This window comes from Python bivittatus, unplaced genomic scaffold (assembly GCF_059951505.1).
Source record: "Python bivittatus isolate LINGU-HERP-01145 unplaced genomic scaffold, Pbiv_v1 ctg000340_np1212, whole genome shotgun sequence".
Classification (NCBI taxonomy): Eukaryota; Metazoa; Chordata; class Lepidosauria; order Squamata; family Pythonidae; genus Python; species Python bivittatus.
In genome coordinates, this window is record NW_028277056.1 from 3,003,265 (window position 1) to 3,029,237 (window position 25,973).

Consider the following 25,973-nt stretch of genomic DNA (forward strand, 5'->3'; position numbering starts at 1 on the left):
TTCCTTGTAGGGTTTCAATAGTTCACTGTGGAAGACAGGATTAATCTTCCTGAGGGTTTTGGGGAGTTTCAAGAGTACAGACACAGGGTTAATTACTCTATCCACCGTGAAAGGTCCTATGTATTTGTTATCAAGCTTTCTACATGCCCTGGAAGATTTCAGATTCTTGGTAGATAACCACACTTTGTCCCCCACTTTCCACGGTTCATGTGGTGCTCTCTTCTTATCTGCTTGTGCTTTATAACCTTCTCTAGCTTTTGCAATCGCTTTTTCAGCGATAGGCCACAATCTCCTTATCCTGTCCCCCCATTCATCTACTGTTTTAACCCCTGTTTGAGCGTGAGGAAGTTCAGGTATAGGTACAAAGTCTTGCCCTGATACAATTTGGAAAGGTGACAGTCCAGTACTATCGTGGACAGCATTATTGTAAGCCACTTCAGCATAAGGTAATAATTCCACCCAATTGTCCTGTTGATGGTTTATGAAACATCGCAAATATTGTTCCAACCCCGCATGCCTCCTCTCTGTCGCTCCGTCCGTCTGAGGATGAAAGGAAGAGCTCATTGCTTGCTTAGACCCCAAAAGGGTTAAAAATGCCTTCCAGAATTTAGAGGAGAACTGGACCCCCTGGTCGCCGATCACTCTTTCAGGACAACCGTGTAATCTGTATATGTGTTGGATAAACAAGGCAGCTAGTTCAGGTGCTGAGGGGATGGCTTTGCACGGGATGAAGTGAGTTTGTTTAGAGAAGAGATCAGTAACAGTCCAAATTACAGTCATTTTCCTGCTCTCTGGCAGGCCTACAATAAAATCCATGCTTATTTCCTTCCATGGTTTTTTGTGGCAGGCCACAGTTTGTAATAACCCACGGGGTTTCCCCCCTTGCCTTTTGGCCATAGCGCATACAGGACAGGTAGTTACATATTCTGCCACATCTCTCCTGAGCGAAGGCCACCAAAATTGCCTGCGGAGTAGATGTAAAGTTTTGACAAAGCCAAAGCGTCCTGCTGTTTTATCATCATGGCACCTTTGTAGTACCATTTTGCGAGCCTCCTGGGGCACGTATAGTCTATCTGCTTTCCACCATGCCCCTTCTCTCTGGGTTAGTTCCTCCTTATTCTCCTGGAACCACTCATCCTGTTCCAGGACTCTATTTAAGTCCGTTAATAACTCTGACTTGAGGAGGGTTTTGGTGGCAGTACTTTGTGATCTAGTGACTGCAGCAACCATTTCTGGCCCCTGCCGGTTTGGGATTACAGCTGACACCACCTTCTCCCTTTGGCTGTTGTGCTGGGGCAGCCTGGAGAGAGCATCAGCCAAGAAATTCCGCCCTCCCGGGAAGTATTTTAAAGTGAAATTAAATCTGCTGAAGAATTGTTCCCATCTTATTTGTTTAGGAGACAACTTTCTGGGCGATGTCAAAGCCTCCAAATTTTTATGATCCATCCAAACCTCAGAAGTTTCTTCCACTCCCTCCAGCAAATGCCTCCAATTCGTTAAAGCCCATTTCACTGCGAAAGCTTCCTTTTCCCATACTAGCCACCTCTGCTCAGGTTCAGTGAACTTGCGAGATAAGTAAGCACATGGTTTTAACACACCTTCCTCATCCCTCTGTAAGAGGACTGCCCCAGTTGCTACGTCTGAGGCATCTGCCTGAATAACAAAAGGCTTTGCTGGGTCTGGGTGTTTTAGGATGGGTTCAACAGTGAATAATTTCTTGAGGGTTTCAAAAACCTCCTGACATTCTACTGTCCATTTTAAAGAGGCACTGGGGGCTTTTGCAGCTGCCGAGGGTTTGTCCTTCGTTTTTAAAAGATCAGTCAATGGGAGGGCTACTTGTGCAAAATTAGGAATAAATTGTCTGTAAAAGGAATAAATTGTCTGTAAAATTGTTTCGGTGTAGATTAAAATGTCATCCAAGTACACCAACACTCCTCGGTAGAGGAACTTGTGCAAGACCTCATTAATGAGTTGCATGAATACCCCGGGGGCGCCTTTTAATCCGAATGGGAGGACTTGATACATGTAGGGTCCCAGGGCGCAGCGGAATGCAGTGCGCCATTCGTGCCCAGCTTTTATACGCACCCTGAAATATGCCTCTCTCAAATCTAGTTTGGTAAAAAATTTTCCTTTTGCCAAATGGCCTAACAAATCTTTTATTAATGGGAGAGGGTATTTGTTCTCTGTGCATATTGCATTTAACCCCCTATAGTCCGTGCATAAGCGTAAAGTCCCATCTTTCTTTTCTCTGAAAAGTACTGGCGCTGCCAGGGGGGATTTGGCGGGCACTATGAAGCCTCTGCTCAAGTTTTTGTCAATGAATTCCCTCAACGCCCCCACTTCCTTTTGGGTCATTGAGTACATCTTTGGGGTTGGGTACTTTGCTCCTGGCACCATCTCAATTTCGCAGTCTGTGGGGCGATGTGGCGGTAGCTGGTCGGATTCCTTTTGGCTAAAGACTTTCGCCAAGTCCCTATATTGCCAGGGGATTTCCTCCCCTCCCCCCGCGTGGGGCTTCCCCCCTTGGCGCTGCTCCTTCAGGGCTGCTGCCCCAGCTCCCCTCGTGGGTTGGGCTCCGCCCGCGCTCGCCATCCGGGAAGGCCAGAGTCTTCTCCCGCCAGCTGATGCGGGGGTCCCTCCGTTCCAGCCAGGACATTCCCAGGATGAGGGGGCAACTAGCCAGCGGCGCGACCAGGCGCCTTAAAGCCTCCCGGTGCGTTCCGACTCTTAACTCAAAAGCCTCCGTGTAGTAGCGGACCGCACCTCCCCCCACCGCTGTTCCATCCACTTGCCTGAAGATTATGGGCGTCTTCAGCCGGTGCACTTCCAAATTTAGTCCGTTGACGAGCGCGAGGCTGATCAAACTCCGGGAGCAACCCGAATCGAGCAATGCTGTGAGCCGGGCCCGACGAGTCGATCGCGGAGCACGGATCACTACCTCAAACGTCATGGGACTCACCCGGATGTCCTCGATCGATTTGCTCGGGATCGGCTGGTCGCGCCTTGGGCTCTCCTCCCTCTCGCCGGCGCTCTCCCGTCCGTCCTCGCCGTCTGAGAGGTGGGCCGTTCTCAGCCGCCGCTCTGCTTTTCCGTGGGGCTTTCGTCGGCTTTGCAGGTTTCTCGGCTTTTTCCCCTTTCTCCGCGGGTTGTAGCCTGGGGTTCTGGGGGCAGGCCGCCACGAAGCGCCCCTTCTCGCCGCACACGAAGCAGGCGTTCCCCGCGGCCGGCGGCCTTGCCGAGGGGGTAACCCCTTCCTGGCCGGTTTCCGCCCCGTTTGCCGTGCGGCGCTAGGGGGCCGCCCTCTCGCCTCGGCGCCGTGCGGCTTGACTCTGGCCAGCTGCGCCTCCAGCACGGAGACGTGGGTGATCCACCCCGCCAAGGTCTCCGGGCACGCCCGCATGAGCCTCGGGTCCAGCCCCTCCTGGAACGGCCGCACGAGGAACGCCGCTCTGGCCAGTCGGGCAGCTTCTTCGCCGCCGAGCGCCTGAACTGCAGCGCGTACTCGGTCACCGAGCGCGGCCCCGGCTTCGGCTCCCGGATTGCCTCCGCTGCGTGCGGGCGGGCACGTGGGTCCTCGAACCGGTCCCGTAGGGCGGTGATGAAGCGGTCGAAGCCCCCCCCTTCCGGGCCTCCGCTTCATTCAAGTCGTTCGCCCACCCGGCTGCCACGGCCACCAGGAAGCGGGACACACAGAGCCCCCTCCAGGCATGCTGGCAAACGGGCGCCCGCACGTGCCCATGCAGATTCCCACCTGGTTCAGGAAGGCGGGCAGCTGGGCGGGGGCTCCGCCGTACTTCTCTACCAGCCCCCATCTTCGCAACAGCTCCCCTTCCGCCTGCTGAGGTCGTTGGGCGGCTTGCTGCTGGTCCGCTCCCCCGCCGCGTCCTGCGGGGATTTGGGCCGGGGCCCGATGAGGGGGAAGGGTCGGTGGTTCCAGCGGAGCCCTTGGGGAGGGCTGGTCGAGCGGCGCCGGCCCCTGTACGGGGTTGGGCGGTTGCACGGAAGGTTGCGCCAGAATCCTCAGCTTGCCCAATTCCTTCCTCAGCGCGCGCACTTCGCCTTCCAGCTTCCTCACCCGTTGCCCCTCATCCCATGGCGTTGCCACTTTGGTCGCGGTCCCGCCAGTCGCCTTGTTGGGGTCTTCGGTCTGGCACCCACTAGCGCTTCAGTGAGGGGGATTTGCTGTTCCTCCTCTGCTGCTAGTGCCTCCGGTGAACTTTTCTGCAGCTCCTCAGAGGCCATGCTAAGTTGCTGGAAATTCCTCGCAGAGTTTCCTCTCGGGTGAAATCCAGTATCAGGGAGTTTTAGCAAAATGTCAAGTCCACAATGTCCAACTCTCAGTTCTGAAGCATTCTCACGCAACCAGGCTTGGGTCAGATAAATACTTCTTTATTAAGAGGTACATGTAGCTTGTAAACAGAACATTGCTAAAACCAATGGGAGGGTTTACCTTGGGTAAACCTCCCTCTATTTATCCCCCCTCCCCTTATTGCCTGATGTCATGACTCCTCTTCACCTGTGACTCCTCTTCACTGTTGTTGACCTCTCTCCTTCCTCCCCAAGCTTCTTCCTGGTTCTTTGGGCCCCAGCTGCCTGGCCGGCAATCAAGCCAGTCTATGGTTAAGCTGCTTCCCAACTCCCCTTACAGCCATTAACAGCCACTCCCCCCCCCCCTTAGTTACAAGTGGCAGAAACAAATCAATCCAACTCCCAACGAATGCAATACAGTGGAAAACAACAACAGTTGGGTGATGCAGGTTCTGACACTTTGCATATCATGTATTAATCCTATACACTTTGTCTCTGCCGATGTATCATCTTCATCCCATTCCAGAAACTTTGTTAAAAACTGAACCACCTTCTCTCTGTTACCTTCACCAGGGTCCCCTGGAACCACTTAAATCTGAAGCAAATTTCTTTTTTTCTCTTAATTCCGGTCGTGCCAGATTGTCTAAAGCATTTTCCGTTTCTCTATTTATTTGTACTTTCTAAAATGTCCACTTTATCTTTAATTTGATTCACTTCAATCAATTGCCCAACAGATGCTTCCAGGTTTTTTTTAATCTCTTCTTTCATTTCCTCTTTCATATTTACAAATCTTTCTTCCATTCTCCCTTCAAATGCCACCAAGACTCTTCTGACAGATTCAGATACATTCTTCCCTAACTCGTCAAACATTTTTTGTAGCCAGAACTTTTCCTTTCAGGACTAATGGATAAACAGTTAGAAAAAAGCCATGGAAGATTATTTCAGTAGGTATATGATTGCTGCAGCGTGATTATTATATGCAGAGAGATGGGAAGAGTCGACACTGCCCACTCTGGAGGAATGATTGGTGAAATTGACAGATCTTGCTGAAATGGACAAACGAACCTCTTTGATGAGAGAGAAGACACTATCTATGTTTGTGGGTGACTGGAAACCCCTTATGGGCTTTTTGCGTAAAAATGAAAAAAACGAACTTGTGATTTCTGGTGTGATGATGAGACAGGATAGGTTATAGAAAGAAGAGAGTCCTGATGTCACTTGAGAGAGAGAGGTTTGTGACACACCACAGCGTAGCCAATCTGTACACAATGCTGTATTGCTGTGCACACCTTCCCACCAACAGAGCATCGGTCTCCGACGCTTTTGAGTGAATGAGTGCACGCCTGGGCCCATCTCCCTAAGGTTTCTGGGGCTGTCAACTTTTACAGCCCTTTGAAAAGAAACATGAGCTGGGCTGAGCCTTGGGGAATATTGGGGGGGGAATATTTTTGCCTGGCTGCAGCCCCTTTTCCCAGGTGCAGACAGCCATCGCAGCTTCACTTCTTAAATATTAAAATATAAATTTAAATATTAAATTTAAAATATAATTGCACTTATAACCGTTAAAATATAATTGCACTTATAACCGTTAAAATATAATTGCACTTATAACCGTTGTGAAGAATATCGGAGGCCATTGCTTTGTATCTTTTTCCTTTCTATTTTTCTTTCACTTTTTTCTTTTTTTGCACGTTTTGCTTTCTCTTGGCTTGCTTTCTTTTTCCTCTTCTTTATATTAGATTGTATTCCTTTTTATCTTCTTCTTTAACCGTTTTAATAGAAATTATAGATTAAAAAAAACCCAAACCTTTCTGTAATATTTCTGGAGTGATCCCCTTTTCTGTCGGTCGCTCTAATGATCCTCCCTTCTTCATGTTTTGCTGCTTTCTTCGTACAGTAACGGCTGTTTATTTTATTTGTAATCCAGAAAGAGAAAGGGGTCAAGTACGAAAGAGGCTTTTCTCTCTCTCTCTCTCTCTCTCTCCTTTTTCTGTTTCGCCTTTTCTATATGTCCTCAAGTCTTTGGTCCATTCTGACACTCTGTAGTTCTATAGTCAGAGGGTCTGTCTCAGGTTTCCTCGACTGTACTTCTTTATTTTGCAAAACCCACCCATTTTCTCTTCATTGAAAATCTCCAGGACTTCCCTCGGCCAGAATCTGGGGAAGCTGTCTTCAAGTGGGCTTATTCATGTCATGAGAAGCAGGCTTTTATTTCTACGTGGTTCCAAACTTGTATGTTTGAATGAAAATCCCCCTTTATAATGAATTCTGTGAGAGCCGCGTTTCTCCACCGTGGCCACTTTGAGTCTGCAGATAACCCCCATCCCAACGTTCATTCAAAGCAGTGTTGTCCAAACTTGGCCACTTTAAGATGAGTGGACTTCAACTCCCAGAATTCCACAGCCAGCCATGAATTCTGGGAGTTGAAGTCCACTCATCTTAAAGTGGCCAAGTTTGGACAACACTGATTCAACGGTTAGCGACCCAGGGAGCATCCTTTCGGGGCTTGCACGTGTGTGTGCTCAACTTCTCCCCCAGGAAGCAACGTCAGCAGGACTGGGGTCCCCTCTTGGGGACGGAGGGGGGTGAGCATCAGTTTTAGGCTCCCAGCTCAGCACTGCAGAGCCTCGGACAAACGTGCGGTATCCGCAGGCGAGTTCTCTCTCTTTTCGGACGGGTTTGTTAAACGCATCAGCTTTCGCAAGCCGCGGCGCCCTTCCTCGGATGTCTCCGTATCCCCGCATCTGACGTGGTACACGTGTATCAGATGCATCCCGACATGCTGCAGTATGTGTCTGTTGAAGGGCGCTGCCACTCACGAAGTTGATGCCTTTAATAAAGGGGCTAACCGAGTTTTTGCTAGCGTAGACTCGTGTTTCTCAACCGCGGCCAATTTAAGACCTGTGGACTTCAACTGCCAGAATTCCCCACCCAGCATGGCTGGCTGGGGAATTCTGGGAGTTGAAGTCCACCTGCCTAAAAGTTGCTACGGTTGAGAAATACTGCTAGACTACCGTGGATCTCCTCCTCCTCCTCCTCCTCCTCCTCCTCCTCCATCAAGCGGTGGCCGGCTCAGCGCGTCGGGACCCTCGGAACCAGCTTCTTCTGCCCATTGCCCCCACCGATCACGACCGGGCTTGCTTTTTTATTCATTTGTTATTATTAAGAACGGGGGAAAAACACATAGGGAGCGCTTTAACAACGAAGTGAAAGAAATACAACAAAGGGGGGGAAATGTTAATATTAACATGTTCACTGGGTTTGCTTTTTAAACCTCAAGCCCACCTCCTGTTCGTGATGCATCGCCAGGTGACGCGGGCGCCCATGGGTGCCCCGGCGGCCACCATGCCTGCCAGCCTACCTCCCCCGCCCCATCTCCCCACGGCTGCTTGGCACGGGGGGTGGGGCTCCGTAGCGGCCCAAGCTTCCCCGCCGGAGAGCGGAGTTCAGGAACTGGGAGAGAGCATGAAGGGAGCCGGGGAGATCCGGGGTTGACGATCCTCGCGCTGGCCCACTGCAGTGGCCGGGGAACCTGCCGCGTGGTGAGCGAGGTTTCGCGGGGCAAGGGAAGGGGGACTCCCCGGGGGGGAAGGGGGATCCTGCGGGGAGGGGGAGGGCACGCCAGCCCCTCAGCGTCCTCGGCGGGGGGAACAGGGAGGAGCATCGCGCCAGCACGGCCCCCAATCTCCGGAGGATGCTTTGCCCTCCTTCCACGGGGCGGAGGGTGCTGCTCCCCCCCCCGTGAATGCAATAGGGAGGGGGGGTGAGGGAGAGTCCAGAGGATTGCAAGAGGCTGGGTCGTCCGCCCACCCCCCCGCCATCATCGCTTCCGCCCCGGATGGGAACCGATGGACTTTGCGTCTCAACCCAATCCCAGTCCCTGCCCGTTGCGCAATCTTGATCCGGTTTGCAGCTCGCCTTTGGGACGGGAACCCTTCCCAGCCCCCCCCGCTTCCTCTCCACACCAACAGGAAGAGGCTTCCCAGGGATTTAATTCCTGCAAGGAGCCCGTCCCGAAGCGCACAGCCGAGGAGAGTCCACAACCTCCGCGCAGGAAGCGCGAACCGAAGGCAGCGCAGCCACCGTGGGCGCTCTGAGAAGCCCTCCCCGGGCAAGCAGAGGCCCCTAGCTCACCGCGAGTGCGCCCGACAGCTGCTTCTCGCGAGGAGACCGCAGGGTTTCGGGGCTCTGGGAGAGGAGGGAAGAGCCATCTTTCTGCTCAACCAGGACGCTGGGTTTGCCTACTTCCTTTTCTTTCTTCCTTTTCGATTAATTTCATTTAAAGGTTTACAAAGAACATACAAGCTCACACACACTAATAGAGAGCAGAAGTAGCCAAGAAGAAGAAAGGAAAAAACAGAAGTGCAGAAAGAAAGAAGGAAAAGAAAGAGAAAGAAGCTGTCAGGAACAGAAATGACCTTTTAACAAAGCTTCCTGATGTTTAACACTTCACAAGGCTTTCTGATCTTTCATGATTAGGTTTGGAACCGGAATGTGCTTAAGGAGGGGGCCACATCAAGGTAAGACATGGGAATGAAAGATTATGAAACAAGTGTTGCCGTTTGTTAGCAAGAATGTGTGAATCAGGGAAGAAAGTAAGATAACAACACAAAGGGCAGTGATTTAGTGGAGACAGGAGGACCCTGGGCCTTGACACTGATCTCAGGGAACTTATAAACTGTGAATAAGAAAAGGGGGGTGGGTGGGAATCGTTGTATAGAAGAAATAATGTATTCATTTTAGGCGTCTCGGACAGGTTGTGAACTCGGATTAGGCCACCCCAGGGCAAAGACGAGGCAGGACCGATGCGACGTGTGAAGGGGTGCATAAAAACCTTGCTGAAATCTCTAATAACATGCTTCTTGCAGCCTGAGAACTGGATAGCATCAGCCTTTGCAAACGCTTGAGAATAAACTTTGCCTTTCCAAATCCAAGAAGGACTATTTGTGCAGCTTTGTCTCTCACAACTGGGGGCTCATCCGGGATCCTGAAATGGCGTTCGGTAAGTCCGGGGCTGCAAGCCCTCTCCTGGGAGGCGCCCACTGATTTCAGTAGCCGAGGGGGAGCTGTAACTTTGGATCCCGTCGCCCGTTAAAGGTGGTCTGGATTGGAAATAGTGGTTCGGAAGGGCAAACTGACTAGGGTGAGTTCCCGACCAGCATTTTCCCACCAAAAACGTCCGAGACCTGAAAATCGTGCACAAGACCAGGTAAGAAACACAGGCTTTCACCAAGTATTACCTGGGAGGTCGGGTAGGACTGGTGTGTGTGTGAGACTTGAATGACGGAGCGGTGCGAGACGCATTAGGGGACGCAGGTCCCTGAACGTGAGAAGCGAGAGCAGAGTCCCGATTTGGGGTTCCAGTTCTCTGCGAGGAGCCTGGCTAGAGACAGACAAAGCGATTGGTTTGGTTAAACATATGTGATTGAAAGTCTCAGTAAAGCCTTTAAATATCCAGTCAGGATGGGAAATAAAGCTAGCAAAAAGGGTCAGAAGGGAACTACTAAGTGTGAGGTTCCAGAGATCCCTGCAGAAAGCCCGTTAGGCAGGATGTTAAGTGGATGGGATGACCCACCACTGAAAAAGTATACCCTAGAATTAGAAAAAGAGAAAATGGTGAAATATTGTTATTTCGTGTGGCCCAAGAAACTGATCCAAGGGGATTCGGTTCATTGGCTGCGGTTTGGTACAACTGACTATTTTACACGTCAAGCACTAAAGGGATTTTTAAACAAAAATAAGGCGTCTGAACTAGAAAGATTTTATGCTAGAGTTTGGACCATAAGTCAGGAAGGAAAATGCTTTAAACTGGTGGCAGAGGATCAAGGAGAAGAGACAGAGGGGGCGGTCCCAGTAAAGAAATGGACCCCCCGGACCATTTACCTCCACCTTACAATCCACATTTAAATCAAGGGAACCAAATTCCAGCCGTTCCCCAGGCACCAATCCTCCCTCCTCAGCCCACATTACCACCCATAACCCCGAGACCTCCTGATGGCTATTCTCGGGAATTAAAAGCCTTATTAGATGATCTGAAAGACAGTGAGTTACTGGAATACAACCAAACAAGGAGGAGGAGGAGTTTAACCGATTACAAAAAAATGTTCCCCTTAAAGGAGGTGCCAAACGGCATAGATGCCAACGGAGCTCCAGTAATAAGTTATGTTCAAGACCCATTGAGCAGTTCAGAAGTCCGAGCTTTTAAATTGCAGATGAAAAGTTTGGTAGAAGACCCCTTGGGGGTAGCCGAGCAATTTGACGCCTTCCTAGGACCTAGCATTTATTCCTGGGAAGAGATGATGGCAATTTTAACAACTCTATTCACTAGCGAAGAACGCCAGTTGATCAGAGCCGCAGCCATCAGAGTTTGGGACAGACAAAACCCTACGGGACCAAACAATAACGCCCAAGGGGACCAGAAGCTTCCCATCACAAGACCCAATTGGCAAAATAATAATGACGCAGATCGACAGAGTATGAGAGATCTGCGAGCCATGATAGTGTCAAGAATAAAAGAGGCAGTACCCCCAAATCAAAATTTAACTAGAGCCTTCAGTTTAGAACAAGAAAAAGAGGAAGCACCAAGTGCCTTTTTACAGCGTCTTAAGGACAACGTGAGAAAATATTCTGGCATGGACCCAGATGCCGCGGAACATCAGGCACTGTTAAAAGTACACTTTGTAACTAGGGCAGGGCCCGATATACAAAGAAAATTGCAGAAATTCAATGGATGGGCTGATAAGCCATTAAATGATCTATGTCAACAGAGATACTGAAAAGATGAAACAAAAGAATAAAATGATGATAAGCACTGTAAATTAAGTAGTTAGCAGAAAGGTTTCCCCTGCGGATAAACCAGAGAACCAACCAGATGTAAGACCAGGCAGAGGTAGGGTGGAGCGCAGAGGTGGAAGAACATCACTTGGAGGGACGGAGGACGGGGATTTACTAGAATACCAGGAACTCCCCGGCCTGAAAGGAAGCGCTACGGGTGTGGCCAGCCTGGACGCTTCTGGGAAGACTGTCCCTCAAAAAGACAAGAAATAGATAAGGAACAACAAGTGTACTCCTTGATCGAATTAGAAGATTAGGGAGGTTAGGGGCACCTGATAAAAGGATCCCACCGGGAGCCCTTGATAAATTTAAAAGTGGGATCCTTGGGAGAAGAGGTGGTATTTCTTGTGGATACAGGAGCGTCGAAAACCTCTCTTTCCTCTTTACCTCTTTACCTTTACCTTTACTGAACTCTCCAGAGAAAAGAGCAGAGTCTCGGGGGTAATGGGTGAAGTGTTTTATGTATCCCGAATTAAACCCACAACTTTGCAACTAGGAGAAGACCAAATTGAATTAGAAATGTTATATATTCCTGAAGCAGGAACCAACCTTTTGGGAAGGGACGCTATGGCCCTTCTTGGAATAAAAATAGAATTTGAAAAATCACTCAAGACCCCGGCTGATGCCCAAGACATTCTCCTCCTTACTGAAGAGGATGAAAAGGACATAGACCCAATAGTTGGGGTCAAAGAAGGCAATGGGAGGGATAAAACATTCCACCCCTAAAGGTGAAATTAAAGCATGAAGGAGAAGTAGTAAAGCAGAAACAATATGACATCTCCATAGAAGGGAAAAAGGGTTTGCAACCAATAATTGATGGGTTGTTGAAGGATAGGTTACTGGAACCCTCCATGTCACCATACAATACTCCAGTTCTGCCAATGTGAAAACCAGATGGCACGTACAGGATGGTGCAAGATCTTAGATTGTTAAATTCTACAGTCAGGTCCAGAAATATTGGGACATCGACACAATTCTAACATCTTTGGCTCTATACACCACCACAATGGATTTGGAATGAAACAAACACAATGTGTGTTAACTGCAGACTGTCAGCTTTAATTTGAGGGTATGTACATCCAACTCAGGTGAACGGTGTAGGAATTACAACAGTTTGCATATGTGCCTCCCACTTGTTAAGGGACCAAAAGTAATGGGACAGTTGGCTTCTCAGCTGTTCCATGGCCAGGTGTGTGATATCCCCTCAGTACCCCAATTACAATGTGCAGATAAAAGGCCCAGAGTTCATTTCAAGTGTGCTATTTGCATTTGGAATCTGTTGCTGTCAACTCTCAAGATGAGATCCAAAGAGCTGTCACTATCAGTGAAGCAAGCCATCATTAGGCTGAAGAAACAAAACAAACCCATCAGAGAGATAGCAAGAACATTAGGCGTGGCCAAAACAACTGTTTGGAACATTCTCAAAAAGAAGGAACACACCGGTGAGCTCAGCAACACCAAAAGACCCGGGAGACAACGGAAAACAACTGTGGTGGATGACCGAAGAATTCGTTCCCTGGTGAAGAAAACACCCTTCACAACAGTTGGCCAGATCAAGAACACTTTCCATGAGGTAGGTGTATGTGTGTCAAAGTCAACAATCAAAAGAAGACTTCACCAGAGTGAATACAGAGGGTTCACCACAAGATGTAAACCATTGGTGAGCCTCAAAAACAGGAAGGCCAGATTAGAGTTTGCCAAACGACATCTAAAAAAGCCTTCACAGTTCTGGAACAACATCCTATGGACAGATGAGACCAAGATCAACTTGTACCAGAGTGATGGGAAGAGAAGAGTATGCAGAAGGAAAGGAACTGCTCATGATCCTAAGCATACCACCTCATCAGTGAAGCATGGTGGTGGTAGTGTCATGGCGTGGGCATGTATGGCTGCCAATGGAACTGGTTCTCTTGTATTTATTGAGGATGTGACTGCTGACAAAAGCAGCAGGATGAATTCTGCAGTGTTTCGGGCAATATTATCTGCTCACATTCAGCCAAATGCTGCAGAACTCATTGGACGGCGCTTCACAGTACAGATGGACAATGACCCAAAGCATACTGCAAAAGCAACCAAAGAGTTTTTGAAGGGACAGAAGTGGAATGTTATGCAATGGCCAAGTCAATCACCTGACCTGAATCCCATTGAGCATGCATTTCACTTGCTGAAGACAAAACTGAAGGGAAAATGCCCCAAGAACAAGCAGGAACTGAAGACAGTTGCAGTAGAGGCCTGGCAGAGCATCACCAGGGGTGAAACCCAGCGTCTGGTGCTGTCTATGCGTTCCAGACTTCAGGCTGTGATTGACTGCAACGGATTTGCAACCAAGTATTAAAAAGGGAAAGTTTGATGTATGATTATTATTCTGTCCCATTACTTTTGGTCCCTTACCAAGTGGGAGGCACATATGCAAACTGTTGTAATTCCTACACCGTTCACCTGAGTTGGATGTACATACCGTCAAATTAAAGCTGATAGTCTGCAGTTAACGCACATTGTGTTTGTTTCATTCCAAATCCATTGTGGTGGTGTATAGAGCCAAAGATGTTAGAATTGTGTCGATGTCCCAATATTTCTGGACCTGACTGTATAGTCCAAGCCAGACCCACTGTGGTTCTAAATCCCTACACCCTTCTGAGACGTATTGCACCAGAACATCGATGGTTTAATGTAATTGATTTAAAGGATGCCTTTTGGTCCTGTCCGCTGGACGAGGCTTCAAGGGACTTGTTTGCCTTTGAATGGGAGAACCCATTTACAGGAAGAAAAATGCAGTACTGTTGGACTGTCCTTCCCCAAGGCTTCACAGAAGCCCCCATCTATTTGGGCAAATGCTGGAGCAAGTCTTGGAAAACTTTACACCAGAACCAGGAACTAAATTACTTCAGTATGTAGATGATTTGTTCATCTCAGGGGAAAAGAAAACCAAGTTAAGTGATCAACCAACAATTTATTGAACTTCCTGGGGCAACAGGGTTTAAGAGTATCAAAGTCTAAATTACAGTATGTACAACAGGAGGTAAAATATCTGGGGCATTTGATTAGTGAAGGGAAACGACGGATTACTCCCTCCTGGATTGAGGGGATAGTAGTCCAACCCCTTCCTAAAAATGAAAAAAGAACTAAGAAAATTCCTTGGACTCACTGGATATTGTCGTTTGTGGCTCGAAGATTATGTCATAAGAACCAAACCCTTGTATGGTAAATTGATAGACTCCGAGCCTTGGGAACTGAACTGGAAGGCTGAAGGAAAAAAAAACACTTTGAGGAACTTAAAAAGGCTTTGTCTACTGCCCCTGTTTTGAGCCTGCCGGATTTAGAACGACCTTCCATCTGTTTGTCAACGTGGAGAATGGTGCAGCACAGGGGGTACTGGCTCAAAACTGGGCAGGGAGAAAGAAACCCGTGGCATTCTTGTCTAAAATTATGGACCAGGGGCTGGCCAGTACGTGTTCAAGCTGTGGATGCCACTGCTCTGCTGGTCCAGGAAAGTAAAAACTTAATCTTTTGCGGGGCCTTGGTAGTAAGCACCCCTCATCAAGTAAGAACGATTTTAAATCAAAGGGCAGGCAGATGGTTCACCAATTCCCGCATTTTGAAATATGAAGCTGTCTTAATGGAACAGCCTGATTTAGTATTAACCATAGATCACAACATAAACCCAGCTGAATTTCTGAGTCGTGACCGGGATGGGGCTGAACGACCCAAGCACAACTGCCTGGAATTAATAGATCTCCAATCTAAAATCCGACCTGATTTAAAGGATACACCCATGGGTAAAGCAATTTTGATGTATTGTTGAAGGCTTTCACGGCCGGAATACAGTGGCTGATGTGGGTCTTCCGGGCTGTGTGGCCGTGTTGTGGAAGTTTTGGTTCCTAACGTTTCGCCAGCATCTGTGACCGGCATCTTCAGAGGGCAGGAGCACAGACAGGAGCGGTTCTCTCTGTGCCCAGGATGAGGTGACCCTTTTGTGGGTATTTACAGAGATAAGCGAGGGTGCGTGCGGGGGGGCGTGTTGTGCATTAACGAGTGGCTGCTTGTTTTGGTGATCAATGTATGTGTGTATCTTCCTGGGGGCTAGGCAGGGTTTTTTGTGTTGAGTTGTTAACGAGTGGCTGCTGAGGCTGATTAGCATGTTCATTGTGTGCATTATTCACGCGTCCTGGTGGCTGAGCTGAGTTCGTTGACCTTTTGCAGGCTGCATTTTTCAGGATTGGTATTTTGTTGGGATTGGTTTTGTTGACTTTTAGACTTTCTTCTTTTTTATTGAAACTGTGCCGGTGTTTGTGAATTTCAGTGGCTTCCCGGTATAGCCTGGTATAGTGGCTGTTACTGGACAACACCAACAGCCACTAGAGGCAGCTTTCTCTGCCTCTAAAAAGATCAATGCGGCTTGTTTCTTATTAAGTTGTTCCAAATATTCCAAAATGTCCAACACTAATTGTCTAACATTATCTTTCAGCTGTCTTTTAGGTAAAAAGGCACATTGATTCTCATGAATAAAAGTCATTTTTAACCCAAAAGCAAAAATGTCCCAGGCAGGCAAAATAAAAAGACAAGCCTCACTCCCTTTTTTGGTCCCTTTATTTTTGTTTGAGCCGCAGCATCGTATCTCCATGGCAACTGAGCATCACGGTCTGAGTCTTTACCTTACCTTTAGTTATACAAAATCCACCAATCACATGCAGTTTTAAAGACAGATAGCAAGCTTTCCCACGCTGGGTTGTTCTCTTTAACTGGCTTAGTGAAGAATTACATCAAAGCACTTGTGTCAAAAGTAAAAAAAGTAAAAGTAGAAAAATAAGAAAAAAAAGACTGTCCCTTATCCATTCAAAACTTTCCTAGATCTCTTAATGAAGCTTTTTGCAAATCATTATTGGGTCTTTAAATCAAAGTCTCCCTTGTTTTTTTTTTTGTAATCTCAAAAGAAGGTTTAACTTACTGCGAGGAGTCTTATCTTTGCTGCAAAAGGAAATTTCTCTTTGTCTGTAATTCATTACTTCCAAAAGTGATCAAGAGATGGGGAAAGCAAGGCTGTAATGTCCTTATCAGCTCCGCCTCAGTTAGGAGTGTAGATGAAAATCCAGGGCTCCCGGCAGCTCGACTCCCAAACTAGCTGCAAAAACTTTTCCGTTTCTGCAGTTTAATCAGAAGGAACCACCATCTGGAACACACGTGGTCGATCTCTTGATCTCCTGTTGATCCAGGGAGATAAACACTGGCCAGAAACCGCCTCCCAGCCGATGTTCTCAGCAGAGGCGGCTCTCCGCGCTTTTGGCCAGCCCGCCATTCTTCCCCACCGGAAGCTCACATACTTATGTCATGTCCTTGGAGTCAACTCAGCCACAACACAGGCAGCTTCAGGCGCTCACCTGGACCCCGCGGCAATTCCTCCAAGGATCCCTGCATCCTGCCAAAGTGTGCAACTTGAGATCAAGCAGCCAGATGCTGAACTAACCAGCAGAGTTTAAGGAAAACTTGGCAACAGTTGTGCACGCTCCGCAGGGAGGGGATTTAAGCCTCACAGAAACCGCTTTCAATTCCTCGAAGTAACTTTGGCATCTGCTTCGCGTACCGTGGCTCTTGCTTAGAATCTAGTTATTTACGACCCTGGTTTTTAATGGACTGAGACCTCATCTCTCCCTCAGTTTGACATTGTAAATCTTCGGCTTAACTTTGGACTGCTTGATCTGGAATTCACCTTTGCCTTGTTAAGTGCTTATCTGCGATTAATATATAAATTGAATGAATGAATGAATAAATAAATAAATAACACCGACGTTTTTTAATGATCTTTTAGCTGCATTTATATGTAATTTCCCATATTGTTTTAAGTGTTCGATTGTTTTTATTGTTTTTAGCCGCCCAGAGTCACTGGTCTGAGATGGGTGGCTGTATAAATTGAATAAATAAATAAATGCTGCTTTCTTGCTTTTTGTCTTTTATTCCAGCAACTCCTGCTGCCTTGCTGTTGGAACTCACAGAAACAAGTCTTTCCCTTGACACGGTGTGTGTGCACAACCTGCGTCTGGCTCTCGAAGGTGTGCTAAGAAAGCCAGGACGTGAAAATTGCTGAATTTGATCACTTTCGGAAATTACTTGTTAACTGCTTTTTGGCTAGGAAAAGGAAGGAATCTTTGGAACGATGAGTCTGAAAGCACCAGGTGAGTTTCCTTCAGTCCTTAGTGAAAGAAATTTTAACTACAAGTTTGTGAGCAGGGACAAAGAAAAAATGAGAAAAAATCAAGTTCCAGGACTTTGTATTGTCAAAGGCTTTCACGGCCAGCATACGATGGCTGGTGTGGGTCTTCCGGGCTGTGTGGCCGTGTTCTGGAAGTTTTGGTTCCTAATGTTTCGCCAGCACCTGCGACTGGCATCTTCAGAGGGCAGGAGCACAGACAGGAGCGGTTCTCTCTGTGCCCAGGATGAGGTGACCCTTTTGTGGGTATTTACAGAGATAAGTGAGGGTGTGTGCAGGGGGGGGGGGTTGTGGGTTAACAAGTGGCTGCTTGTTTTGGTGTATGCATATGTGTGTATCTTCCTGGGGCTTAGGCAGGGTTTTTTGTGTTGAGTTGTTAACGAGTGGATGCTGAACATTAGCATGTTCATTGTGTGAATTATTCACACGTCCTGGTGGTTGAGCTGAGTTCGTTGACAAGCAGCCACTCGTTAACTGTTGTGATCAGATAGTGAGAACTACCTGTAAGTTATTTCTGGTAACCCTTAATGGACTTTTGCTGACATCAGGACTGAAACGATGAGGTTTAAGGATTTGTTTATAGTTAAGAGATGGGAGAGGGGAAGAAAAGATCATTTGCTGTATTTTAAGAGAAGGTGATAAGTTACTAAAATTGTTTATACTTATTGTGATGAAGGGGGAGTGATTTCTTTATATCTTTCTTTTTTTGCACTCTCTATTTTTTCTTTTTATTCTTTTTTTTTTAGTTTATATTCTTACCTAAACTTGTAATGCTCAATAAAATTACTATTAAAACAAAAACAAACAAAAAAATGTACAGCCAGGCTGGAAAAAATGAGGAATCTGGTAGCTTCTTTTCTGATTAACAGAGTTTATTAAAATGCATGAGTTTTCATTGATAAAAAATTATTTAAAAGGCATATGCTTTTTCTTTTTTCCCAAGTCCCCACTGATCTCTGTGTCATGGTTTGGGGGAAGACATTAGGACAGTGTTGCTCAATCTTGGCAACTTTAAGATGTGTGGACTTCAACTCCCAGAATTCCCCAGCCAGCACAGCTGGCTGGGGAATTCTGGGCATTGAAGTCCACATATCTTAATGTTGTCAACTGAAAATTATACTGCTGGAGATGGGAAATACTGGCCTGATTTGACTTCTCTTTTCCCCCCTCCTGGAATGTTTCTGTCTCCAGAGAAGATGGCTGAGGCTCCGGTGGGCTCTGAGAAGGTGACCGTGTTCCGCCAGAAAGGGAGTGTCACATATCGCATCCCAGCTCTGCTCTACCTGCCCTTGGAGTCCACCTTCCTGGCGTTTGCAGAGGAGCGCTCCTCACCCCGAGACGAAGACGCCAAGTTCTTGGTGATGCGACGTGGGCAGAGAGAGGGCACGTCTGTCAAGGTAACCCTGGAGCCCGAAAGGAGCTGCGCTCCTCCAGATCTGCATGTCTGGTCATTTCACCTTCCGCATTTCAGATGGATCCAGAGCACACCGTAGATTGTCTTTCCACCCCATGTTATGCTATGGCAGCATTCACGCAATTGCTTGAACTAGACCAGCAAACAACCGAGTGGCTACTTTTGTACAGCCTAAGTTTGTTTAGAATTAACCTGAGTTTATTTCAGCGTAGCTTACTAGGCGAGTGATCCCAGCTGACATTATCAAATCAAAAGTTTGGGAAACTGGGATCAGGCTAAGATAGGTGGGCGTCTCCAGCGGGGGTGGTCAAAAAAGTCAAGATGGTGGCCACAGCGGTGCAATTGAGTCCTGGCACCTTTTGTACGTGTGTCGTGACTGTTTTGAACCCTCCTTTGGACGGCCCTGTAAGGTAGCTTTAAAACTGGAGAAACTCCTGTCTTTATCAGCATTTTGTTAACACCACAGCCCCATTCCTTCCCTTCCATATTTGTTCGACTGCTCGACTTCCTTCATCAGCAGGAAAAATCAGGCTTTAAAAAACTGGGGCTTTGCCAGTTCTAGAAAAAAAATGTAAGGAATGTGTTAATATGTGGTAGTTGGCTGAAGAATGATCAGCTGACAAGTATTCAGTCCAAGTCAATATTATCTGTTCCAGCTGAGTGGGTAAACTGGAATTTTGATCAGTAAACAGAGGCTGGATTCTTCTCTGTGTGCGAAGTGGCTTGTTGTTAGTGGTTTAGCGCAGTGCGTATACCCAGCTGGTATACATACCATGATTTATAGCTTAATGTTGGGCATGAATCCGAACACTGTGGCTTGCTCCATAACTCTGCTTAAATCCTGTCTTAGTGCAGAATGGGCAATGCATTACCTGAATATACTGTTGGTCCCAAGCCTTCTCTTTACCAAAGAAAACTGGCACAATTTTCCTCTTTGGGTTTGGTCTGACTCCTCTGAGGGGGAGGCTGAAGGGCCTGATCTGATGGACTATCAGCCTTGGAAGCCAACAGGCAGTCAGTCACCTGGAGTAAATCAAGGGGACAATGAGTGGCAACAGGAGAGGATAGGCTCAGATAACGAAGGGCAGGTTCTGGCAGGGGGCTTAGCCCCAGGATGCCCCCATAGCTTCAAAGGAGAGAGCCAAGATGATCGACATGGCACTCAAGCAGGACCAACCACAATGCCCTCAACGGAGCCCAGCGCTGAGGCTACTTAGAATCAGCCTCCAGCGCTTGCCCTCGGTTGAAAAGAGCCCTCCCGCATCAGAACTGCATCCCGGTTATCCTGCTTTCGAACCAGCTGAGGATCCCTGAGCTGGAAGACCCTGCACGGCAGAACTTGGTTCCACGGGGTCAGATCAAATCAAATCAAATCTTTATTACGGTCAAAGACCAGCATAAGGAGGGTGGGGTATGGTCAATTTAAAAAGCATAGAACGTACATCATCATCATCATCATCATCATCATCTAAAAGATATAAAATAGAAAGTATACAGTATATCTAAAAGGAATCTGAAAGAAAAAGAAAAGCTAGGAGATATAAAAAATATATGTATTAAAACAAAGTGTATATAAAAAAGAAGAGTTCAAAAGAATCTAAAAGAAGAGGTAGGAGCATTAGATGGGTGTGGGGGTCATTAAGGTTACCAGACTCTACCCATCAAATTACAGAGCACGCTAGGATGACAAAGTAGACGCTCATTAAGACTAGTTTACAGCCAGCTCATCCTCTGACGAATTTTAATCGGTGCTGCGCAGAGCCTGGCAACCTTCCATGTTGCAGCAGGGCTGGTGTCTGAGAGCAGCAGGGAGGGGTGGAATGGCCCTGTGCGCCCCGGGCATCGATGCAGTCGCGGTGAGATGAGGCCATGGTCTCAGGGCTGCTGCAGCTTGCGGCTTCTGGAGAGCCGGTCTCCTGTTTGTCTCCGGAAATGTCTGGCCAAAGTCTCAGCCGGGGGCATGACCTACAATAGTTTTACTGAAGTCTCAGTCTCGTTTACGAAGTTAGAGTTTCGTCTTTTAGCTTTTCTAAAATAAAGTTTGATTGTTTTTATCTCTCGTGCAATGGTTAGTTGGGGAGGGGAGGGAGGGAGGGATTATCTAGCCATCTCTGTGCTACATGGCTAAGAGGTGGCATTTTTGAACATTTTCTCCCCATCCCACCCCAGAAGATAGGTGGTAGCACAGGAGCTGACAAGCTGCTACCCCAAAGTAGGAGGTGGGACCGGAAGGTGAAGACCCAGGGAGCTTCTAGGAGAGGTGGTTGGAGACCACAACCTTCCATCCTGTGGGCCTCAATAAATCTGCCACAGGCCCTTTCTCTCCATTTTTCTCAATTCCACCAATGGCCACACTTCTTGTTCCCTCTGCATCTTCATTTTTTTTCTTCTATACTTGCAATTCCTCATCTGTTGATTTTTCCCCCCTCCACATCCTCAGTTCCGCCTATTTTCTCTTCCCTAATGCTCTCATTCTTCTTTCTTCTGTACTGAAAATATTTTTGGTTCCTCTCCTACTGACTTTCTCTGTCTCTCTTCTCTCCATGTCCTCAGTTCCACCAGTTCTCTTCATTCCTCTTCCCTTTATTTTCCCAGTTTCTCACTTCTCTGGAGCAGAGGGTTTCCATCACCTCAACAGCGTTGGTACCTCTCCACCTTCTCCAAAGGTTGGCATCCCATGGTAATAGATGATGTCATTAAAAGGGAGAAATTGCAAAACACAGCAAGTGATCCTATGAATAGTGTTTCATTTATTACATTTACTTTTCTTTGCCTTTGCTAAATCCAGCACGGGTTTAGTCCTGGCACTGTCAATTGCTTTGTCCCGATCCTGTCTCGTTTTGAGAGTACCACCCTGGCATTACTACCAATTGAACAACATTGTCTCCTCTCTGGTTATCAGCCTGGATGCACGATCCATAGCTTTGAATCCTTATGGACCCCCTCAAAACGTTGGCACCCTGTTATCTGTCGGCATATAAGCAGAGGATCGGTTCTCTTCCATCTTCCTTTGATGCTTTTGGGCATGGAAAGGAATTGATGCTTAGAAGAGGAACTCCTGAGAAAGCGAAAGTAGCAGAATTCAAGTCAGTCTTCCATGATATGTGTTTCTATCACCAACCTTTATTAGGCTAATAGCTACCGTAATTATGAGATGGATCGAAGGTGGGTTAGCAACCTTTCATTGCCATTGAAGTCAGTGAGACTTGATATATTATTCTTAGTAGCCATTGTACCCATGAAATGCCATTTACATAGTTTCTCTAGGCCTGATTGGGTTACCTCTCTGGTTTTGTGTTTAAAATAGATGCCATGAAAATTATATCTTAAAAAACGGGGAGGGGAAATCAGGTAAGGAATAAGTTAGCCATGAAAACTGCCATAGTTGTGGTGATGGTTGTGACTCCCTCGCTCTTCATCTAGACCCAGTTATTTTGAGCATGACACTAGTTGAATAGCAGCGTAGATGTTCTCTGCAGCTTACCATTTCGTATCTTCTCTCTAGTGGAGTCCCCAAGAACTTCTAAGTACAGCCAGTTTGCCAAAATACCGCACCATGAATCCTTGCCCCATCTACGAGGTGATGAACAGCACCGTTTTCTTGTTCTTCATTTGTGTTCTGGACCACATCACAACACAACAGCAGATCCTTACAAGCAGGAATGCTGCCAGGCTGGGCTACATCTTCAGCAAAGATGCTGGACGCACGTGGAGCCCAATGATAGACCTGACTGAGCAGGTGATTGGAGACAACCTGAGAAACTGGGCCACTTTTGCTGTGGGACCAGGCCATGGAGTGCAGTTGAGTTCTGGGCGGCTGGTCATCCCAGCCTATGCTTGTTGTATCCAAAGGCATTGCTTGGGGCACCCGCTCTTCTGTTGCACCAAACCTCACTCCTTCACCTTCTACAGCGATGATGGTGGGCAGACTTGGCTGAAGGGCCAACTTCTCAAAACACTGCAGGCCTCGGAGTGCCAAATTGCCGAACTGGTGGACCAGAACAATAGCCTAGTGTTATACTGTAATGCCCGCAGCTCTGACAAATACCGGGTTGAGGCCTTCAGCAGAGATGGTGGATGCTTCTTTGAAGACTCCTTCCAGTCTCCGAAGCTGCAGGAGACCTCTCATGGCTGTCAAGGTAGTGTGGTGAGTTTTCCTCCGCTAGAGCTGGGGGCTAAGTCTCCCCTTGCCTCCTCAAAGAGCCCCAAGTCGTGGTTGATCTTCTCCCATCCCACCAACCCAAAGAAGCGTGTGGATCTGGGCATCTACCTGAACACCTGCCCGTTGCAGAGAGACTCCTGGAACTGCCCCTGGGTCTTGCATCAAGGGCCCAGTGGCTACTCAGACCTGGCTGTTTGCCAAGGGGAAGACTCACTCTTCTTCGGCTGCTTGTTTGAGTGTGGAGAGTCGTTGTCCTATGAAGAGATAGCCTTCCAGTTTTTCAGTGACGCAGAACTCCTGAAGACTCAGGATGAATACTCTGCAGGAAAGAATCCCCCCCCTAGAGGCCATGCTCACGCCTGTGGGACCAATTAGCACGAAAGAAGGATTAAACTATAGACTTTACATGAAGCATTTATCCCAATGGATTTACCTGGAGTATATTGATTCAGTTTGCGATGTGCAGGTTTGCAGCCCCAAACTCTGTCCTTCCTGTTGCACAGGTCACCACAGGCCTCTTGCGCAGGACACGAATGTGTCATGTTGGCTTGTCCCAGATTGATCAGTGATGCCATGATAATTAGGGAAGGGTGGAGAGATTTCCTGGCTCTTTTTTCTCTTTTTGGGTGGTTGGTAGAGCCACATTTATAAACGCATTAAGCCTCAGAGGCTTCTGTTTGCTGGAGCAATTACAAGTAGTCCTTGCTTAACAACCACAATGGGGACAAGACAATTTCTTGTTAAGTGGGGCGGTTGTTAAGCAAGTCGTGCCTGATTTTACCACTTTTTTTGCAATGGTCATTAAGCAAATCACCACAGCCGTTAAGCGAATCACACAATTGTTAAGTGAATCATGCCATTCCCCATTGATTTTGCTTGCAGGAAGCTGGCTGGGAAGGTCACAAATGGTGATCATGTGACCCCAGGACGCTGCAACCATCATAAGTGCTAGCTGGTTGCCAGGCGCCCAGGTTGCAATCACATGACCGCAGGGACGCTGTGATGGTTATAAGTGTGAGGACTGGTTGTAAGTCCCTTTGTTCAACACCATTGTAACTTTGAACAGTCACTAAAGAAATGGTTGTTAAGCAAGGACTACCTGTATTTGGGAATTGCCATGCAAGGGAATAGAAGAAGATGAGGGGAAAAGTTGGGTTGAAAAAGCAATTTCCGTGTTCCAGTCCTGTGACTGGCACAGGAAAAATTCCCCCTTATTCAAGACAGTAAAACCAGAACAGCTGAGAAGGGCTTTGAAGCTGGATTGATCTGAAGCTCTTGGGGGTTCTCCTAGGGGAGCAGACAAATGTTTTCAAGCAATCCAGCAATGTTGATTACAGTCATCATCTTTCTTGCATCCCTTATGAAGAACAAATAATGGTTGATTTAAAGTAAGAACAACCTTGTCCTTGAGCAGACGTAGTTATTTCAGAGTCCTTCTTGCTCTGAGAACTGGACAAAGCAAGCTTAGAAACTCCCACGTATTTTGTTTCCCGTCAGCACTTCGTTACTTACCTGCTATTCTAATGCCTTCTCTCTTATTCTCTTGAATACAGTTTTGGTTATGTCTGCTAATGTTGACTGATGTCGGGGTCCAGCAATGGGACGATGGTCCCCGCATACCACTTTGGCTTCAGCTTGATGTCGCAAGATTGCACAGTTCACTTAGAATCGGCAGATTACAGACAAACTAGTCAGGTGCCTTGGAAGTTTAACCTAAAGTTTAGCTTTTCCTTGGGAGAAGCTGCTTGTGTCATGCAATTAACTCTTTTGAAATAGTTAGTCTGAAAAGCTGCTACAGACTCCTCCTGATTTTGGGTTATGGTAGACCAGGGTTTCTCAACCTTGGCAACTTTAAGACGGGTGGACTTCAACTCCCAGAATTCCCCAACTAGCCAGTAAATAGTGAAAAAAGAAGAGAGAGAGAGAAAGAGAGGAAGGAAGGGAGGGAAGGAGGGAGAGAGATGATACAGAAGCAGCTTCAGATCTTCTTGACAGCGCTTGTAGAAACATTTATACCCTTTCTAATCTTCAAACCCATAAATCATAAGTTAATTTTTCTCTTTTTTCAGCAAAAAGTCCGTCAGGGGTTTTCAGTCACTGACAAATGTAGTTGTTGATCTTTCTCTCATTAAACAAGTTAACTTTGCCATCTCTGCGAATTCTGTCGTCTTCACCAACCATTTCTCCATTATGGGTATTTCAGAGTCTTTCCATTTGGCGCATATTACTGTCTTGCAGCAGTAATCATATATAACAATCATCTTCCATGGCTCTTTTCTAATTGCCTGTCCATTAAGCTTGGCAAGAAACGTTCTGGTTCCAACTGAATGCTGATCTTTAAAGTGCTTTGTATCATTATATGTATCTGAACCCGGAAATGTCTGGCTTTTTTACAAGTCCACTGGGCATGATAAAAGGACTCTTCCTGGTGTCCACGTTTCCAACATAAATCTGAAGTACCTTTATACATTCCAGACAATTTTTCTGGAATCCTATACCAACGATACATCCTTTTATAAAAATGCTCTTCCGGGTTGTAACATAATGTAAACTGGGAATTTTAAATCTATGTAAAATGAGTGCGTGTCCCTCACATCACAATTCCCAGGAAGAGGAACCGAACCCCGGATGGTGGTGCCACTGTAGGAGATTGAGAAGTGGGCTAACAGCAGACTTAGGAGAAGGAGAAAAGGAATCTTTCCTAAGCGCAGAAGTGCGAATTTCCTCGTTTCCCCAAACGAAACCTTTTGCAAACAGCCAAGAGAATGCGCTCTGCTTGTCATGCACAATGTCTCCACTAGGTGGCATAACAGGAATTCATCTTGAAAGACTAGGACAGTGTTGTCCAAACTTGGCCACTTGAAGATGAGTGGACTTCAACTCCCAGAATTCTCCAGCCAGCCATGCTGGCTGGGGAATTCTGGGAGTTGAAGTCCACTCATCTTAAAGTGGCCAAGTTTGGACAACACTGAACTAGGATAACCATCTGCAAAAGTGTGATTCCCCCCCGGCCCGGAAATTAATTCATAACATTACCCCGCTATCACGCCAGC

At 47.2% G+C, this 25,973-nt stretch overlaps 1 protein-coding gene across 7 annotated transcripts; it reads left to right on the forward strand.

Annotated features, from left to right (window-relative positions):
• Positions 1-2,995: 2,995 nt before the first annotated feature.
• On the forward strand, positions 2,996-25,069 carry LOC103065253 (sialidase-3-like). Of its 7 annotated transcripts, XM_015889309.3 has the most exons (6): positions 7,350-7,850; positions 8,594-8,828; positions 9,177-9,310; positions 17,097-17,309; positions 18,536-18,741; positions 22,264-25,069. In XM_015889309.3, exons 4-6 carry the CDS (start codon positions 17,291-17,293, stop codon positions 23,293-23,295), a joined length of 1,257 nt encoding a protein of 418 aa, XP_015744795.2. In that variant the 5' UTR covers positions 7,350-7,850; positions 8,594-8,828; positions 9,177-9,310; positions 17,097-17,290; the 3' UTR covers positions 23,296-25,069. The 7 variants fall into 7 exon arrangements, with proteins under 7 accessions (XP_087996553.1, XP_087996557.1, XP_015744795.2 ...); XM_088140427.1 differs by lacking the exons at positions 7,350-7,850; positions 8,594-8,828; positions 9,177-9,310 and adding an exon at positions 2,996-3,115; XM_088140431.1 differs by lacking the exons at positions 7,350-7,850; positions 8,594-8,828; positions 9,177-9,310 and adding an exon at positions 3,036-3,058.
• The last annotated feature ends 904 nt before the right edge of the window (positions 25,070-25,973 follow it).

Coding starts and splice junctions, on each gene's coding strand:
- LOC103065253 (XM_088140427.1), top strand. Junction 18,742..22,263: donor GAGAGGGCACGTCTGTCAAG/GTAACCCTGGAG, acceptor TCTTCTCTCTAG/TGGAGTCCCCAAGAACTTCT.